The 19,987-nt window shown below is 39.9% G+C and overlaps 2 protein-coding genes across 2 annotated transcripts; both read right to left on the bottom strand.

Moving 5' to 3' along the window:
• Window positions 1-639: 639 nt before the first annotated feature.
• On the bottom strand, window positions 640-5,495 carry LOC117821447 (peptidyl-prolyl cis-trans isomerase FKBP1A-like). The gene is made up of 5 exons (XM_034695713.1): window positions 5,358-5,495; window positions 5,205-5,252; window positions 4,576-4,688; window positions 1,787-1,962; window positions 640-1,524 (listed from the first exon to the last, which is right to left on the bottom strand). Exons 1-4 carry the CDS (start codon window positions 5,392-5,394, stop codon window positions 1,831-1,833), a joined length of 330 nt encoding a protein of 109 aa, XP_034551604.1. The 5' UTR covers window positions 5,395-5,495; the 3' UTR covers window positions 640-1,524; window positions 1,787-1,830.
• A 1,717-nt stretch (window positions 5,496-7,212) lies between these two features.
• On the bottom strand, window positions 7,213-19,984 carry mfsd2al2 (major facilitator superfamily domain containing 2a-like 2). The gene is made up of 14 exons (XM_034694875.1): window positions 19,897-19,984; window positions 17,454-17,563; window positions 17,245-17,369; window positions 17,015-17,147; window positions 14,780-14,858; window positions 14,507-14,670; window positions 12,820-12,910; window positions 12,560-12,681; window positions 11,249-11,332; window positions 10,451-10,534; window positions 10,248-10,360; window positions 9,875-10,018; window positions 9,611-9,787; window positions 7,213-8,381 (listed from the first exon to the last, which is right to left on the bottom strand). The coding sequence occupies exons 1-14, from the start codon at window positions 19,982-19,984 to the stop codon at window positions 8,045-8,047; spliced, it is 1,851 nt and encodes a 616-aa protein (XP_034550766.1). The 3' UTR covers window positions 7,213-8,044.
• Window positions 19,985-19,987: the final 3 nt, after the last annotated feature.

The following is a 19,987-nucleotide window of genomic DNA, read 5'->3' as shown; positions in this document are numbered from 1 at the left end:
TTTATTTTTAACCTTTAAGTTCTAATTCTCAGGTTCTTGGACTGATTTCAGATGGACTACTTTCACCGTTTCAAATTGTTGCTTCCCACACCAAAGTACATGAGCCTTTTTCACATATGCACTCCTGAAAACTAGAAAACTTCAGGACAGCTTACCCCCTGAAATTGAAGTTTAAGGAAATTTTCAGGAGTTTAACGCATGTGTAAAAGCAGCAATGGACTGCGTTGTGATAATAAATTAATAAATCTTCTAACTGCCCAGAATGAACAATGTTGGGGCGCTGGTAGCCTAACGGTCTAAGCGCCCCACATACAGAGGCTATAGTCCTCTTTCCTGGCTGTGACCATTTGTTGCATGTCCTCCCCCGCTCTACTCCCCATATATCCTGTCTCTCTACAGCTGTCCCGTCAACAAAAGGCAAAAACGCCCAAAAATATAACTTCAAAAAAATAAAAAATATTATGAACAATGTTTCCACTGTTCTTTGACAATTAAATGTGCACCTATTAGCTTCCTCTCATTTTACAGTACTGTAACTTAATTCAACATTAGTTTATAAACCAGTGAGGATACATCCCATTTTAAGGAGCTGTTGTCACAAAAATGTGAAGAAGCTTTCCAAAGGAAGAAAAGAAGAAGTTAGTGTTAAAATTACTCCTTTAATGTGTATCGAGTAAGGAACAGACCTTTTACAACATCCACAGCTTGTTACACACAACTCCTTCAAATTAAGAGAACCACAAAGCCCATCATGTGCCTACAAATCTGTTTAGGGGAACTGCCCTCGCCAGTTTAGAAAGCTTTTACAAAGCACCAAATATTTCCCCCAAATGACCTTTTGTAGCAGAAAAAATGACCCTTGATGTTTTAAAGCTATCAGATAAATCGTCAAGTTGTGAATGTTTCAGTAACAGCTGTTTACGCTTAGAAGAACTGATGTTGCAGAAAGTCAAAGAAACCCCTCCGTCTGCAGAGATCTGTAGGCTTTTCATGGTAATAATGTGCTTGATTCATGAGTCCCTGGTTACAAACTACTCCCTCCTTTTAATTTAGCCCATTGACAAGTATCACAAAGGTGACTGATTGGTAGAAATATCACTGTGTCTAACAACAATTTATTCTAACTTTAATTCAAGACAATCTATTACCCGCAAATCAACACAATTTGTTGTAAAGGCCACAGAGCCACAGGAATGAGTTTGATTAAATATTCACGACACTTCTCTAAAACCTGGTCCTGATGGCCGACACATTTTGTCCATTTTAAGTCAAATAAAAAAAAGAAAACATCACCATAAAAAATACAAAGCAGAGTATGACAAAATACATGGGATGGCCTATGACTTATTACAGTATGGTATCTAAAATATAGCATGACGTTTTAAAGCAAGTGACTTAAAACAATTTGTATCTAAATGGAAAGGAGAGTGAACTAGTGAAGCTATAGACATAGGTCCTATGAGGGGATCAAGAGCAGGAATCTTCTGTCAACGTTTCCTCCATGTTCCCGAGATAGGAGTTGACCTGCGGGGACAAGAGAGGTGATTAAGGCGGAGACGTGAGAGGAGATTACAGGATCTAAAGACTGAAGCTTGTTATGTACATACTACTGGATCTCTTAACGCCACTGAGTTAATTACACTGAATGCACATAGTTACTGCACATGTTTACTGTGAGGACAAAATGCTTTCACTTGCACTTTAAGATACATTAAAGCCTCTCTTATTCACTGTACATGCTTCACATAATCAAGGTGATGGTGTTGATTAATTTGAGATGTCTCACCCTGAAATCTGTGTGGAATTTAAACAAAGCTGAGTGCACAAGTTTCAGACTTCTAGGCTTAACAGCTCCACATCGAAGGTGAGGGTGGCGTTAGGTGGGATGATCCCTGGGTGCCCTTTGTGTCCATAGGCGTAGTCTGGTGAGCAAACCAGCTTCGCCCGTTGACCTACACTCATCTGTGGAGGAAGAAAAAGATACATAGATTAAGTGCTACTTAGTGGTAATCTCAACATTTAAAGAACATCTGTGTGATGCATAATGGAGAACGTACAGTGAGCAGGTATTAGAGATCTGATTCTGTTTGGTCAGTACTCAATAGCAGCTATTGTTGCAGCTCTAATCAGAGACAAACAAACTGTCATTATATCAATCCATGTAGGGTTTTTTTTGTGGTGGGAAAAAAGAAAAAACACAGCAACAGCAGGGAAGTGGCGATCGAGGTCATAGGCACACAAACACGGTGTTATGACAGAAAACTCTACCCAACTGAAGATAGAGCATGAAGTATGTACTCCAAAGAGCACAGTATGGGACACAGGGGTGTGTACAGACTGGTAAATAGAGAAAGAAAACACTACCACAGACTGAAAGTGATGAGGCAGGAAAATTCAAACAGGTGCTGTGCTGAATCATGCAGCCCTGTTCACCTTGTTTAACTTCATCATCAGGGCAAATGTTTGAATTATGTATGAACAACTGAGTTAGCTCAATGTTGGCACACATGTTCCCTCTAATGTGTGTAATAACACATGAATAAACTCATTCTAAGAAGGCTGAGGAGTTACAATGAGGCAGCTCAAACTGTGAGTGGAACAAACTGTGTCCAACAGAAGACATAGAACCATCTTTGAATGTTTAGTCTCCTGCAACAGGAAGGGACCAGCGTAATGTTGGTGTCCCACTGTTTGATATCACATCTCTAAACGGTGTTGCAGGAGCAAGATGTAGCTTGTGCGCGTGAGCGTCACATTACACTCAAAGACATGTTCATACACAGCCATGTTCTGCCCTGCCGGCTCAAATGCGACACGAATGATCCCCCATTTCCCCTCTGAGGGAGGATCAGAGGCAGAATGAAGCAGGTTTACAGTTTTCTCTCCATATATCACCATTTAAACACAAGCATGTCCCATACCATGTTATGGTGAGTTTTACTTCATGCATCCTCTTCAAAATCATGGATTTCTCTGTCATAGACTATAGTTTGTGTCTTTAACCTTCTCAGCTTTTCTAATCCATCTCCCTTTTGTTGGTTTTCCATAACATACACAAACAAACTTCAAGTTACCCTGACTTTTATTTTCACATTGATATGACTACAGTTACAGCCGCTTCACACATACAGCGTGTTGGCATTGCCATCAGCTTGATGTTAACTTTGTACAATACCGGTGCAAACACAGTCAAGACACACCGCTCACTTCAGCTGCTTCACTTGTTGTCATACACCGAGAAGTCTTCACCATATAACAAACACTTCACAATGTTTGTTTGTATAGTACACCACTGTCTGCTTTGAATGCATGACAGTGTGGTGAGGGAGAAAAGCTGATAAAAAGTTGTGCTGCTAGCCAGATCCCTGCTGCCATGTATCCCATCATGCCTTGCCCAGGGAAAGCAGCACAGCTATGGATGGCAGAGTCACAATTTCCGCATCTTTTCTCCCTCGCTGAGCCAAAATCATGCATTTAGAGCACACAGAGGTATACTACAACGTCTCAGAGATATCAATTAAAAGCTGCTGTTTGTAGTCAATGAGTCAATATCGGTTCAGAGAGAGGGACTTTGAATGTCAACACTATCGCTCCCAACCAGATTTCCTCTTAGCCCCCCAACACAGATCGGCGTGTGCAGTCATGATAGTGCCGGATTCATTACCAATCGGAGGACGTAGTAGGGTCCGCCCCTTAACCAATCAGGACAGAGGATTGGAGATTAGCTGTGATTGGTTCGTCATAACGGGAACGAGGGGAATAATAACATTGCTTGATACAAAGGCATTGAAAACACAGAGATTTTGCAATAGTCTCAAATTACTTCACTTACTAATGAGTACTGATCAAGCGGTAACCTCCGGTCTAAAAATATGAGTCCAATGCGGAAGTGCTAAAAACTGCACTGCATCGAGGATCCGCTTGAGGCTGGCTCCGGAAGTACCGGAAACCACATACACACCTATTCAAAAAAGCCGATCTTTACAGCAGAATAAACATGTTTACAGCCTGGTACAAAAGACGAGTGTAGTCTGGATAGCTTGTTTTTTGATCGGCACACACTGTACAGGGGTGAATTTTTTTCTAACGAGGCAAGTTTGAAGATATTGAGATTACGAGTCTTCCAATGAGAGGCACAGCTGACTTGATTGACAGGCAGGAACACTGTAGCTGTCGGCTAGGAGGCTCAAAGCTCGCCTCTTTACGTCACAATCGCTTGACAGCAGCAATATGGCTGTGGATACTACGTCCACATTTTATACAGTCTATGGTACCGATGGGCATTTTGACCCTTTCTCCAAACCCATCAGAAAAAAAAGTAACATTTTTTACACCATTCCTACCAACAGCAGCTTTAAGACAACAAGAGGAGCAGCCAAAGTAGAATGGTGTCTTTTGGTGTCTGGGCTGCATCCAGTGTGTCTTATGCCATAAGTTTGTGATCATACGGTATCCCTGGCTACAGTGTGCCATCCAGCAATAACAGACTGTTGCTATGCAGTATTGACCAATCAGAATCAAGTATTTCACACTGCCGTTTACAATGTTCAGACTAAATATATTCTGGCTCCATACCTGGGCTACTCCTTCTTCCCATCCACGAATGACCTCCTGATGACCAATCTTGAATTTGAAGGGCTTCCCTCGTTGCCTCGATGAGTCAAATACTTTGCCATCTGCCAGTGTGCCTGGTTACAAAAAGAAAAGTGTGAAGTATTAAAGGAAGGGACTGGAAGTTTAAGATTTGTCCCATTTCTACTCCAAACAGCCGACAAACATACAGAACAGGAGCTACAGAGCTAATGCTGGCATCATGGAGCCTGTCAGCTAACGGTAGCTTAACTATTACTCCGTCCTCTGAATGGCTCTACAATAACAGCACAGGTCTTTTTTATCTTCTAGAATAAAAATGCAAGTAAGTGAGCAAATGTAGTGCTTTCATGTGAAACTAGCATACTCTAACTTAGCAGCAACAACATGCAATCACTTGGACAGGGCTAGCTAGCTGCTGTGCTAGCCAGGAATAGCAGCAACTAGCAAACAGTTATCAGTTTTGTGTTCCTCTCATCGCAAGCACCCAGTATTTAATACACCAGCATGAATCATCATGATCTCAGTTCCCTCCACACCAAGTTATGTCATAAAGGAACATGTGTGTTAAATGTTTGAGCTCCATGTAGCTCAGCTCCAGCCTCCGCACTCACCGACATAGTGCACCACGACACACTGCCCCCTCTTTGGGAATGTCCGTCCTGAAAAGAGGCAGAAAACAGGAGAAAGCGTGAGTAATGATGAACACACAAAGTGGGATACGAGTTGAGTGAAATAATGTTTTAAATAAAGTAGTTTGTTCCCACCATCGCCCGGAGTTATGGTCTCAATTTCTACTCCCATTTCTTCTTCACTCTTCAGGGTCCTTCCTCTCGACCACCCTACAATGCGAGCGGAAGGAAGCAGGAGGCAGGGGCGGCCTGTTGAGGAGGAGAGCTGGGCTTATCAGAGGAGGAAACATATTTATACAGTCTATGGGACTGACTTCTCAGAATTCTTTAAGCTCAGGATTCTTTCATCTAGGAATTATGACTTACTTATATCTCAGAATTCTGCCTTTTTAATTCTGAATTCTGACTTTAATCTCAGAATTCTGACTTTTTATTGAGAATTCTTACTTATATCTCAGAATTCTTTAATCTCAGAATTCTGACTTTTATCTCAGAATTCTTTAATCTCAGAATTCTGACTTCAATCTCAGAATTCTGACTTTAATCTCAGAATTCTGACTTTAATCTCAGAATTCTTTAATCTCAGAATTCTGACTTCAATCTCAGAATTCTTTCATCTAGGAATTATGACTTACTTATATCTCAGAATTCTGCCTTTTTAATTCTGAATTCTGACTTTAATCTCAGAATTCTGACTTTTTATTGAGAATTCTTACTTATCTCTCAGAATTCTTTAATCTCAGAATTCTGACTTTAATCTCAGTATTTGGATATTTCTTTCTCAGAATTCTGACTTTTTTCTCAAAATTCTGAATTTTTATTGAGAATTCTGACTTAAATCTCAGAATTCTGACTTAAATCTCAGAATTCTGATTTTTTTATTGAGAATTCTGATTTTTTTATTGAGAATTCTGACTTTAATCTCAGAATTCTTTAATCTCAGAATTCTTTAATCTCAGAATTCTGACTTTAATCTCAGAATTTGGATATTTCTTTATCAGAATTCTGATTTTTTTTCTCAAAATTCTGACTTTTTTCTCAAAATTCTGACTTTTTTCTCAAAATTCTGAATTTTTATTGATAATTCTGACTTTTATCTCAGAATTCTTTAATCTCAGAATTCTTTAATCTCAGAATTCTGACTTCAATCTCAGAATTCTGACTTCAATCTCAGAATTCAGTTATGTCTTTCTCAGAATTCTGACTTTTTTTCTGAAAATAATTAAAAAAAAAAAAAAAAAAAATCGGACCTTTAATTCTTTTTTCTTTTTCAGTGGCCCTAATCCTCTTCCGTCACAAAATGTATCCCATTATTGAAATAAATTTAACCCCGGAATAAATTCGGAGTGAAGTTAGCATAAGCATTAGATGGATGTTATTACACAAAATCAAACACAAAACATATTTTATGAAAACAGAGAGAGCCAAAGCACTTTCACTCCAAACAGGAAAGCCCTGGCTTGGATTGGAACCCTCATCTCTTCTACTATGAGGCAGCAGTGCTAACTATTATTTACACCTTAGTAGTCAAAGTAGATATGAGTTTACAAAATTCTCAATGTTTTGGATTATACAAGTTGAGTGACATCCCAGTAAACCAATCAGAGTCAGAATACAATTAGACTTTGACATAAAGTACGTCACGGCGACAAGCAAGTTAGTTCACATCTCTCCACGCACTGTAAGCCACATATTGTGCTGGTGTTGAGATGTTAATAAAATACCTTGCTTGCATACAAATAAGCTGTATCAGCCTGCAGTCTAATCTGACAAAGATGTGAATAAATACAACTCATTAATGTGTGTGCACAGTGTCTTATGCCACTTCTACAAAAGTCTCTGCCCCAGTTTGGCCACCCCATTCACAAAAGTCTGGCTCCACCCCTGGTGTGAGGGCCAGACTTTTGAGCCAACTTGTATTGAGTGATTAAAGAGAAACGACTCAATACTGTATACAACAAATGATGGAGGAGTATCTTTTATACACAGAGCTCAAAACAAACAAAGTGATGATGACTGATCCCAAGTCTGGGATGTCCCCCTTTGAGTGATCGTAAACACATCCCGTTGGAATAACAACACATGGAAAAACAAGCAATATTACTTTGTTCTCTCCGTCACAAAATATAGACAAACCTTCAGCAATGTGATTATGTGTAATATCTGTGGCAGGTATGTAGGTAGTTGATGAGCCATAAACATTTTATAACTTCAAAGACAAACAGCACCATCTATGTTAGACACCACAGCTTAGCCATGTAGGTTTTTTTCATTCCATTGTTCAGCTGAGACTTTCAGTAATTTTTAATCTAGGTCACTTGGGGGCATCATAACACTGAAAACATTAACATGTCATCACCATTTAATATTGTGAAGTTTTTTCAAATGTGTTCTATTTATACAACAAACAGTGATGGAAAGAAATAACATCCATGTAAAAAAAATTAACAGAAATGTAATAATCAGACATTGTGGATTTACAGGTAGATATGATGTGTTGCCTTACAACCTCACAGTGATAATAAGTATCTAACTTCTTGTAAAACAACAGCTTTTATCTCTGCACTTCAGTTCAGAGTAATTTATGTGTAAATTAAACACATTAAATACAATATGTAAACTAGTAAACTTCCTGTTGAGTTACATTTTATCACACTGAGCACAGCATTGCAAGCTGTTTGCTCATTCTCAGCCTTTATACTTGGCTAACCAGCTGCTTGCTGCAGGTTCATATTTAACATGCAGAGATAAGAGCTCTCAGCAAGAAAGTAAAAAAAAAAGGTACCTCTCAAAATGTCAAACTCTAGCTTTGAGGTGTCCGTCTAAACCCACGTCACTTTGGATTTTGCATTCGACCTGCTCGAAGATGACCCAGAATGATTCCAGGAGGACTTTCGGAGCAGTATTTCCTCTCCTGAGTGCTGGTTCAGGCTGAGTCTCTGATTATGACATCGAGGATTCTCATTTGACTGGACAACAGCTGTAGGCCTGCAGTACTTTGCAGAGGGGCTCTTTGATACATTTGAACAGACAGATGACTTGACTGAGTGTTTCTTATAATGACTGAGGTTGCACTGCGAGGTATTTGACTGCTGCTGCAGGATGATTGGCTGCTCTGTGTGTTCTGTTGAGCCTGATGAAGATTCTGGAGATTCTGGCCTGAATGAATGAGAAAAATACAGATTATTATAACTATACTGCCAGAGAATCAGAACATGTATGCTAATATAAACTTGTAACAGCTGATATGTGCAGTAACCTTGTCAAATTTGTGATGTGTTAAAATGCAGGAGGTTATATGAAGCTATTGATATGAGGCAGATTTATTGAAAAGAGTTTCCAAAAAATAAATATTTTAATATCCCAAAGACTATATCCCAAAGACTAGACAAACTTAAAAAAAAAAGAGGATGGCAAGGGGTTAGCCCCGATGGACCATGCCTTGCTGAGGGTCCTGGCTCAGGGAAGGCTTGACATGTGAGGCAGGGGTGTGCCCGCAACCCTGCTGCACATCTTCACAATAGCCTGCAGTCTATTTTTATTTTTCAGACTTGTTGACTCATACCAGGACACCATTGAAAAAGTTAAAAGAGATTCAATAAAACAGGAATAAAATAAGGGTAGGGAATAAGACATTTTTGAAACTGACATTTAAATAAATTCAACTTTCTTGCTGATCTTAAGACAGAGCCAGCCTTGTCCTCTCAACCTGCCTCTGATCTTTATTCTATGCCAAGCTAACCAGCTCCCAATGTAGCTTCAGTTAGGATACAGAGATGAGAAAGGATTCAATCTTCTTGTCCTACATTTTGCAAGGATGTGAAAAAGCATTGGCCCAAAATTAGTGATCTGTTTCTTTAATATCTTGTTCACTTGGCTCGCTAGAAGGCCCAAAAAGTTAGCTGTTGCTCCCAGAGGCTGTAACATCATCAGAAAATGGCAGATGAGCTACAACACTGATTATGGGTTCAGCAGTAGGGAGCATTATAATCACTGATTCGGGGCCCCTTCTCTGAACACATGATGAATGACAGCACAATATTCATTCTCTTTTAGCTCAGTTTTGGGTCTCCACCAATTCTTTAGAGAGGCCTTATTCTGCTTTTTCATTACCAGCCACTCTCTTTATGTTTGCTACTCGCTAGTAGGAAGAGTTAAGTGTGTATCCTGAGCTCTTTGTCATGAGAGCAGTGAGGGTGAACTAAGTAGAGAAGCAGAACTATAAAGTAGAGGACAGATTGACGTGGTGATTATCTGTATGTTTCTAAAATCAAGCTACTGGTTTTCACATTCTAATTTTATAGTTTGATATTTTAGAAATCTTTGTAAAAGCAGCTTTAAGGACGATGTGTCTGCTTCATCTCTTGTGAGGATAATTCACCACTTACTGCGCTGTGCTCTGCTGCTCCTGAGGCTGCAAACTTTGCTTCTCCTTGATTGGGTAGAACCAAAAAAAGACCATCCCTATCAGCAGAAGTATGATGGCAACTGGGGAGAAAAGCACTATCAGCGCTGTCACTACTTCTTCACCATGGTTACATGCGCCCGCTCTGTAGCCCACGAACCTGCACACAGACAGAGAACAGATCTGACAGACCGACAAATGGGAACACAGATCTCATGAAATGAGCGAACATGATGTAATGGCGTACTGTAATGTTATGGTTGAGATCCCAACAGCCAGGCCTCCTGCCAGCTTACTGCAGAAGGCGTAACAGGAGAAAAACAGAGGCTCCAGGTCTTTGCAAGACGGATGTTTCACTGCAAAGTCGTCCACCACATCTGGAAGCATAGACCTGTCGCAAATGTAGAACTAGCTGACATCTCAGGGATCAAAACCGCATGTCACTCCAGGGAAGTAGACATGAGCAGTCAACAAATCAGATCAGTGCTACAATATTCAGGTGGAGGCAATGTGAATGATTCATGTGCACCACATTCAGCTCTGATCCTGATCCTGATTAGATCTGACAGGGGCCTTCCAGGGGACAAGGGACTATGTGTCCTTGCTGGGAGCTGACTCACCAGGGTAGCAAGAATATGGTCCCCACGCTGAATCCCATCAATACACACATAACCATGAAAACTGGGAGGTTACTGGGAACACAGGCGATTACAGTCACAGCTGGGATGAAGAACTGAAAGAGGCAGAATCATGGGGTCAGAAAAAAAAGTGAAGGTGCAGAAAGTTATTGAAACATTCAGATTATTGTAAGAGGATTTCTTACCGATAGTCCAATGAAAACTGTGACCTTTTTTCCTATTCTCAGGAGAACCATTTGCCAAAGAGGAACTGAGATGGAGGCAGACGCCTGTGAAAACATTGAGACCGTTTCATTTGAAATTCAAATGTCCTGAAAAATTTATTAGAAGGCTTTAGCACGAGAGCTGAGAACATCCTTACATGCACTTTAATTCCCTTTTTCCCATACCATGAGTAGATCATCTCTTCCATTTAAGATTAAAAAAGCACATTTTCTCTTGATTTCTTTCATTTCTCATCCGTCTTTAAAATGAAAAAGACTTACTTTTAAAATGCAAACATATTTAAAGAAAGCAACTTATCTTTTCTCCAGATCACAGGGTTATTATGGAGACTTTGAAAATGAATGTATGGTTAATGTGATAACATCTGATTCCAGGCTTTAATACTGATGTCTGATCAGCAACGTATGACTATTAACAAAACAACTATTTAATTATATCCTGTTGTTTTGTTACAGACACTCCTTAATCCAATATTTTTGAAAAAGATTTCAGACACCGTCTTTGCATGCTGGAGATTACTAATAATCATCATAATGAAAGCAAAAGCCCTCTGGTTCTCTTGGCATACCTGATTACCTCATTATCTCAACATAATACTGCTCCTGTTCTCAGCTACACAAAATAAACGAGATCTCAAAATGAAGGTAATAAAAACAATTGCGAGCGCAGCTGGTGTCAGCTCCTGTGCTTTTGAAATGTGACATTTTCAAACATCTTTGTGAGCTCAGTGTGTGTCTGTATAGTGAGTTGCATCTTACCAGTAGAACCAGTAGGAGGTGCTGGAACTGGGCCCCCAGCCCAGCAGCATGACTGCAAAAAAGTGCAAAATTACCCAAGGACATCTGAGAGTTGGGACAAAAAGCAAAAATACATAATGTTTTGAAAACCATTAGGTAGATGTGAGACTTACAAAAGCAACAAACAGAAATAAAAGATGGAAAAGATGACTGACAGGAACACTTTTTATGGCCTTATTATTATTACCCTGAGTATTCTGGTGCAGTAGTCATGAGTACTAACTACAGCTAAATGGATCAAGTACATTTCAGCATAGAAACCTTCATTATAAACTGAGGTCAGAGTGCAAGCATATTAAACATGAAGCACTTCCATTTTTAACCATTATAAAAACATCTGCATAAAATACAATTCTATAGATTGAGATATTACTTTGGTCCCCTTCCTGTGATCCATCTTCTTTTACCCCTTTACTACTGTCTTTGTTTTCTCTTTCTTCAATTAGAAACCAAAGATAGAACCTCAAAAGCTGATTAATAAAATTAGGTTTGACTATATCTAAGAGGGTGTATGTATATTCTATAATGAAGAATGTTTGAAACCTAGCAGATAGAATACATGTGATATATAACATTGAACAACAGTTCTGCTGACAAAGCATCCTGATGAGAGCTGATAAAGAGTATAATACCACAGAGACTTTTCTCACTAAGTATCACTCTGTATCAGCCAGGTGTTCTGAACATTTCAGCGACAGTGTTGTCTTGATTCAATCTACCTGGTACCTCTTAATGACATCACAGACACTTTTCTGAGATTCTATGATAAATCATACTTATAAATAAATATTGGAAAACAAAGAAGCTGGAGTAGCTTTGTGGTTATCACTGCTTGGCAACAGTCCAGTTTCAGTAAAGTTGTAGAACACGTTTAGCTGGTGGAGCTAAAAATAATCAGTTGTTGATCGTTGCTCTTTACTTGTAAATATGCTGCTTGTAGAGCATGCATAAAAGGTTGATATATTATACTGAATACAGTCTATGATATCAGCACACTGTGGTTATATTCAGCAGTTAGTCATGTGCCTGTAAGTGAATCAATATTCAGCACATCACTCCCTCTAAAGTGATGTTGTTTATATGTTCTCCTCTGCAGCCAAAGTTAAAAAGGTTATGTTGAATGCATATAGATACCAAACTAAAACTAGCATAACAATGAACTGGTTAGTCTGATAAAGAGACATTTGCTTTAATGCAACATGTAACATCTACAAAGTCAGATAGGAGTCAGTTTCACTGTGCCAGTATCAGCATCTATGAGCTCCACTGTACCTGAAATGCGAGTGCACAGAACATAAAGCCGAGCACAAGTCGCTGGTAAGGCACGTGAAGGATCAGCAGCTTCAGTGAGGTCAAGTAGGAGGGTCGCATTTTGTCATCAGAGCTGTCGGGTGCTGAAATAAAACGAAAGTGAGATGTCAAAGAAGCACAAGGGTGACATACCCATCAAATCGATCTATAGCGAGAGTTAAGCAACACACATATTTAAATGTATCATAATTTTATTACACTGACCACTTCTTATCACTTACCCTGCAGCTCCTTCACCCCCAGGAAGAGAACCAGGCTGCTTAGGTAAAACAGAGCACCCATGATCAATGCAGAGGTCAGGAAAGCTTTCTCCTGATGTGAAAATTCACACATCAAACATTAAAATATGAACAGAAAAGGTTTGATATTTCATTAGATGCATATTAATTACTTTTATTCTTTAGAAAACAGGGGCACCATTCTCACACCTGGCCATTACAGCTTCTGTTTATTGACTAGCATTAAGGGAGCAAGCCTAACAAATATACTGCAGCTTACCAGCATTTGCAGTGTTTATGCAACAAGCTATACCGCTTGAGTAAATATATTAAGTTATACACAGTTATTCCCTTGCTGTTTGCTAGGTGTGCTAGAGTAGTATCAATATTCCAAAATAACTCCAAAAAGTAACATTTTCTGAAATCCCGAACTATTCCATACGTCTGATTTTATTCTTCCTTTTAAGCCAAATAAACATAATTATCATACCTTTTCTCGCTAAAAGGCAGAAGGGAGTAAGATAATTGAGTAGTTAGCTCTTTCTTTAAAACTAGATAGCCAGAGTTAATAAAGTCATGCAACATTCTGCGTACAGTTTTAGACTAGACGGAACAAACTGAACTGAAAGAGCCAGTATGACACTCTAGTGTCTTGCAAGGCTAAGCTAACTATCAGCTAGCTCCATCTATATTTTCAATGTAGAGTTGCACCCACCCCCCCTTTCATCTCTCTCTGGCCAAGAAGGAGAAGTTTGAAAGAAAGTCAAACTATATCATAAATTGAATACGTTTGTGTCAAATAAATAATACTATTCCATGTATACTAGTCTCGCATGACTGTTAATTTGAAGGGAAAGGGCGCTTAGATAAACCTAGCTAGCCAGACCAAATAGAAGCATGCAGCATACATACTGCATTCAGTTTTGGACCAGATGAAACAATCATGCTAAACTTATTAACTATCTGCTAGCTTTATATCCTAAGCACAGATAACAGAGTGACATACTCCTATAATATTGCTGTAGGTAAAAAAAAGTGATTTACTGTTACTAAAGTCTTTGAAAATCCTCTCTTATGAAGTCCTGAATCTAAAATAACTGTTGTGGTTTGTTTTTGCAATATAAAGAGTTTGCTAATTCTGTTCAATCTACAACTGTACAATAAAGTAACTTGTTCAGTGACAGACTTCTTCACCTGCGGTGTCTCACGGAGAGATGCCGCAGGTCTTTTCTTCCTGCAGTTGTCTGACTCTATAACCGATAATATATATATGTGTGTAAGATAAACTTATTTTTTACCTCTTTCATTTTAATTTTAATTTCAATTGCTAATAACGTTTTAATAATTGTTACTTTATAGGCTCTTGTTTGCTTCATATATTTCTTTTGCACTTTGTCTCCTTTGTTACTGTGACACTTGAATTTCCCCGTTGTGGGACAAGTAAAGGACTATCTTATCTTATCTCTCTTAAAACAAAATCCAACACACACTTGAACACACACAGACACACACACACGAACACACAACAATGCCTTTGTTGAGCTAAGAACACTAAATTACAGGGTAACAAGATCTCCCTGGGACTGAGTCAGCACAAAGCCAAAGTAATGCTCCAAGACTGTTAAAGAAAAATGAGCGTTACCTCAGCCAGTGACCATTTTTAACTTTAACATTTAGGATCAGTATATACCGTTTCCTTTAGTGATGCAGTTTGTGGTGAATATGTGCTTAGAGGGTTTTCATGAGCCTGGTCTAGACTTTCACAGGCCTCCTGCCTCTCTGTGTTGTACACCGCTACAACTTGACCCTGGATTACAGAAGCCAACAGCATGGCCAGAACCTCCACACTCATTCCTGCCACGAAACGACAGAAGAATAGAGAAGGGGAAAATTATTATGAGTGAAACCACCACCAGACACATGAAGCTTGGCCTGACCTGGGGGTGGAAATGTGCAGCCTTACTGTAGGCCGTGGCAGAGTCTCTGTCTCTGTGATCTCCCCCTAGGAACATGTTGAGAGCCAGGAAGGGGACGTTGTAGCACTGATGACAGAGGAGAACATGACGCCAAGTGGCAGCACATGAGTGGTGTGAAACTCAGTAACCATGGTGACACAGCTTGGAGCGAAATGATAGCGCTAACAGGGACATGAGAATAGCATGAAACACTGCCGTGGTTACACAAGGAGGAGGACAAATTAAGGACTGTGATGAGGGAGTCGGTAGAGGACTCTTGCTGAGGGAGTCGGTAGAGGACTGGGGAGGACTGAAAAGAAATTGGTATAAGCAGTGGTACTCAAAGTATTCAAAACTTGAATCATGGAAAGTGCTTACACATTACTTTAAAATACTGCTATTTAAAGCTTCTGTTGGTAGTCGTGATATAAACATCAGTTCGGAGAGAGACAAAAGATTGTTGTGCACGTTCTATAAGGAAGTAGTGGCTTCCCAGCTAATCAGGGCAACGTAGTGGGGCCGCCACTCGACCAATCAGGACAGAGGATTGGAGATTAGCTATGATTGGTCCGTCATAACGGGAACGAGGGGAATAATAACATTGCTTTATACATAGGCGTTGGAAAACTCAGAGATTTCGCGATAGTTTCAAATTACTCCTCTTACCGATCAGTACTGATGGGTATTATGACATTTTCTCCAAACCCAGCATAAAAAAAGTAACGTTTTTTACACCATTCCTACCAACAGCAGCTTTAAGTGACACAATGTATTGTTAAAGTGCACTTAACTAGAATTATTACCAGCAACTTATGCTAAAAGCATCAAATGATTATTACTTGTGTGACATTTTTAGATGCCGATAGTGTATGAAGAGAATCTTACTTTATAACCAACTTGTTTTTCAAACTTTTAAATACAGTTTTATCTGCAGTGTTTTCCAACTTAGGGATCAGGGGCCTCATGTATAAAGACTTGCGTGGATTTCCTATTGAAACACGGTGTACGCTCAAATCCAGAAAATGTCGTACGCACAAAAATATCCAGATATATGAATCTGTGCGCAAGGATCAACAGCTGTAGAAACGTGCATACGCCAGCCATGAAGTTGGCCTGAGGCACCACACATTTCCAAGGTCATTTCAATCTTGACACATCTGAACATTGCCGTGAAAAAGAGCGTACGGCATGTTTTACAGTTGTACATGAGGCCCCAGGTCTCTCTAAAGCAGGGGTTCCCAAAGTGGGGGGTCATGAGATGTCTTCCAGAATGTTTTTTTTTTTCAAGTTATATAAAAACAGCACATTTTACCCATCATAGTAAAAAAATATCAACAAAATCAGTAGCTAACCTTGAAATAAAACCTTTAAAATATAAAATGTGATGAGTTTTCTGCCTTTCGTGTTGTCAGATGACTCCTAAGTTTAGGGTAAGTGAACAGTGAATTATCAAAAGCATCAGTAGCAGCAGGTTAATTCATAACGACACAGGAAACACAGACACATGCTCATATAGGTAGGCAAATTTTCTGCAGACCAGCTAAATGAAGCAACATTAAATCACTTTGAGGGACAGTGGGGGTCGTGAGTCTTTGGCACCTATATTTTGGGGGTCGCAGGCTGAAAAGTTTGGGAACCCCTGCTCTAAATTGTTGTAGCCATAGACAGTGTATTTAAAGGGACATACAGTGATTAATGGGGTTCATTTTCAGGTTCGGGGATTTCTCTGTTCTTTCATGTTTAAGGTGTTTTTTTTCTGATATTGTGGTGTCCCTGAGGGTAAAAACAACACTTCCCCAAACATGACATTTCATATAATGTGACCTGTTGCGTTATGAAATGTCTCTGTGTTTTGAACCTTGGGGCCACCATAGTACTTTTTGGGCCACAAATAGTCCTTGTTGTTCTGTTATCTGAGAAGCAAACAGGGGAAGTTATTCTTTAAGCTAAAACTACAAACAACTCAGAGGAAACTGCGACAAGGGCAACAGACACATGTTTTTATGTTATTGTATTACATTTTGTGTTCTTTCCATTATACGTTATTGAAAAGTGGAGATTAATTTAAAAGTGTTACATTTCCATCTGATATGTAGCCAAGTAAATGCAGCATAAAATTGAGGAACTCAGTAAAAATACAAGTGCAGCAGACTTCACTAAGGCATTGCACTTCAGTAAATGTCCTTTAAATCTCTCGCCCCTAGAACAAGGAGTACCTTTAAGTGCCACTTACACTGACTTACACTTATTAGGGTCTCAAACAGGCAGGCTGCAATGAGGAACCACAGCACGCTGAGGGCCTGAGATGTGAAGCCTCGAGGAACAAACCACAGCAGCAGATACGAGAAAACAGCAAACGGAGTGGAAAGAACCAGCCTGTCAGACAAACATCGACTCAGTTCAATACAGCGCCCACAGGATGGATGGATGGATGGATAGATGGCAGCTGAAGTCAAGAAAAAGAGAAACCAACCAGGGAATGAGTTTGCCGATGGGGGTCCACTCACTGCGGCTCACCAGATATCCCACCAGAGGGTCAGTCACAGCGTCCCAGGCCCGACTCACAAACAAAATCATTGAAACATAGTAGGCCTCCATCTGTGGAACACTGAGGTGCTTTTAGTGCAAAATCCAGAAAGCAACACTGAACATTTTTCTACACGAAGATGATTGAACTCTTACCGGCACAACATCCAGAAGAAATATCTGCAGGGAAACACCTATAGCTACTGTAGTGACCTGATATGGGACGCCACCAGCAGCATAACACAGCTTTGTGGCCAGAGGAATCCCCCCCGACCCCTGTCAAGATTAGACAGGCAGACAGTCATCAAGACGCCATCTGTGCATGCTTTGATAGACTCAGAGAGACCTTTAGAAATGACCTTTGTGGACAAAGCAGTGCCTCTTATTTCTTTGCTGATTTTGTCCTTAACATTTGTAAGTAGTGGTTTTCAAAGATGACTTTTTTGGTGCTTTGACATGCCTTTCTTGAGGGATTAGACAGTGGAGGAATTCTGTTGTGGAAAATGTTAATAACTTTGCAGCTACCGTGTGACAGGGGGTTCAGTTGACAGTAATTATACATTAACGAGTGACAGCTGCTTCATGTTGCATTGGTGCGACGGTTAGCACTGCTGCCATACAGTAAGCTGTTTCAAGGTTCAGTTCCAGACTGGGACCTATCAGTGTAGAACTAAAGTGTTAAAGCTTTTGCCAACCGGAATGTGGTCCATGATTTTGAACCTCCAGGATGAACTAGAGGAACATGAAACCCTACAAGGTATCACTGGCAGGCAGGATGGTGGTGTTGTGATAAGGGCTGACACCTTTCAGGGAAAAAATCGAGGGTTCAAATCCCAGACAGGGGATTTCATTGTGACATGGCATTGATGTTTTTGAACTACCATAAGCAAACACAAAAAAAGGCCAGCAATGCTAAGCAGCCCTGTGGTGTGATGCATTGGACGGCTACCGTTCAGTCCAGTGATTCCGGGTGAAAAGACCAAAACTAGCAAGCACTACCAAGCAGCAATGTGCAGCTCAATTGCTAGCCCATAGAAGAGGCTGGTCTTAAACTTCGGCTGCAGTCCCTAACCCTCTCTTCTTAACCTAAACTTAACCCAGTCTTCTCCAATCACCTCACATCATCTTTCAAACTACAGCATGCAAATAAACACCAACACATTCATAACTGCAGCACGTACATAAACCCACTTCTTTCTTTTTTTTTTAAGTTATATTTTTGGGCTTTTTGTCTTTATTTGATAGGGCAGCTGAAGAGAGATGAAAATGTGGGGAGTAGAGAGCTGGGGAAGACATGCAGGAGATGGTCAACCAGCCAGGAATCGAACCGGCGACCCCTACGATGAGGACTGTAGCCTCTGTATGTGGGGCGCTTAGACCTCTAGGCCACCAGCGCCCAATAAACCCACATTTAACCCTCTCTCCTACCTCTCAAGGCGACAGAACAAAACTTTGTCTCTTCTAGCTTTCAATTTTGTTCCCTTTTATTTTTTACATATTTTCTTCAATGATTACAATAGTTCAGATTACTTAAATTGGTTAATTAGTGTCCCCCATCCTCCTTTTATATTCTGGTTATTGTCTAGCACTTTTATTATCTTCACACCTTTGCAAAATAAAGTACAAAAATGTAATAACTAAAGAAAAATTGAGAGCCCCATGTACAGAGGCTACAGCCCTCAAAACAGTAGCCCTGGGTTAGACTCCCACCCTCAGCCCATGTCACTCCTTACTCTCTCTTTACCTCAGGAAAGACATGGAAACACTGGTTTGCAAAGTGCAGGTGTGTTACAAAAACAAAGGACCTGTTCTCTTCATCTAATGTGAAGGATGAATTTGAATTGACATCTGAGAGAAGTACTTGAATTATGTTTTAGTTGGGAAGTTCATTCACTAATACATAATTTATTATTTCTTCAGTTCTTCAATATAAATGCTGAAGCAGAGGAAAAATCATTCATTTGGAAAACTCACCCTCTGTGATGAGCTGCTGCCTGCATGCCGTTTTAACAACAGACTCTTTACAGTCCGTACCTGCTCCGTAAATGTCTTCAGACAACTCATCCTTGAAAGCTCTGAAAAATAAAGCCATGTGGCGAGTTTTGTTCTGCAGCTGCTTGATATAGAAAACAATGGCTCTCTCTATGCACATACCTTTACGTTCAGGTGGCGCTTGTGTAACAGAGGAATCCGGTCCAACGACTCTCTAGTGGGTGAAAGTATTGTGCCCATATCTGGCCCTTCTGCTTGTATTCACAGATGGACTGAATGAACTTTAACACAAAGGTTTTTGGTGCTTCACTAAACATGATTTATTTGTAAGTCTATCTTTTTTTTTCTTACAAACTAAAATTGACTTCACCTGCAGGTTTGTTTTGAATGCCAGACATTAATGATACATTAAGAGAGACTGGTAAGTTGCAACTAAGCACAACAATGCACTTGGCTCATTTTCTTGCTCTTATCTCAAGTGTCAGTGCTGGATCCACTTGGAGTTTTTTTAAAAGGGGCGTAAATATTTCTACTTTGACAACTAATTCCTTTGAAAGTAGAAAAAAGGTGGACAGGAGAAAGGCAAGTAAGAAAGAATAAAAGCAGGGGTTGATCAGGTTCTCTGGTTGTGGATTATGTACATCAATGTGGACTGCTCTGACCTCTTGTGGACCAGCAGTGAAACTCTCCTGCATCAA

This window comes from Notolabrus celidotus, chromosome 11 (assembly GCF_009762535.1).
Source record: "Notolabrus celidotus isolate fNotCel1 chromosome 11, fNotCel1.pri, whole genome shotgun sequence".
In the NCBI taxonomy this organism is placed as follows: domain Eukaryota; kingdom Metazoa; phylum Chordata; class Actinopteri; order Labriformes; family Labridae; genus Notolabrus; species Notolabrus celidotus.
The sequence above is the reverse complement of the archived record's forward strand: the minus strand, read 5'-3'. Positions and strand labels throughout refer to the sequence as shown.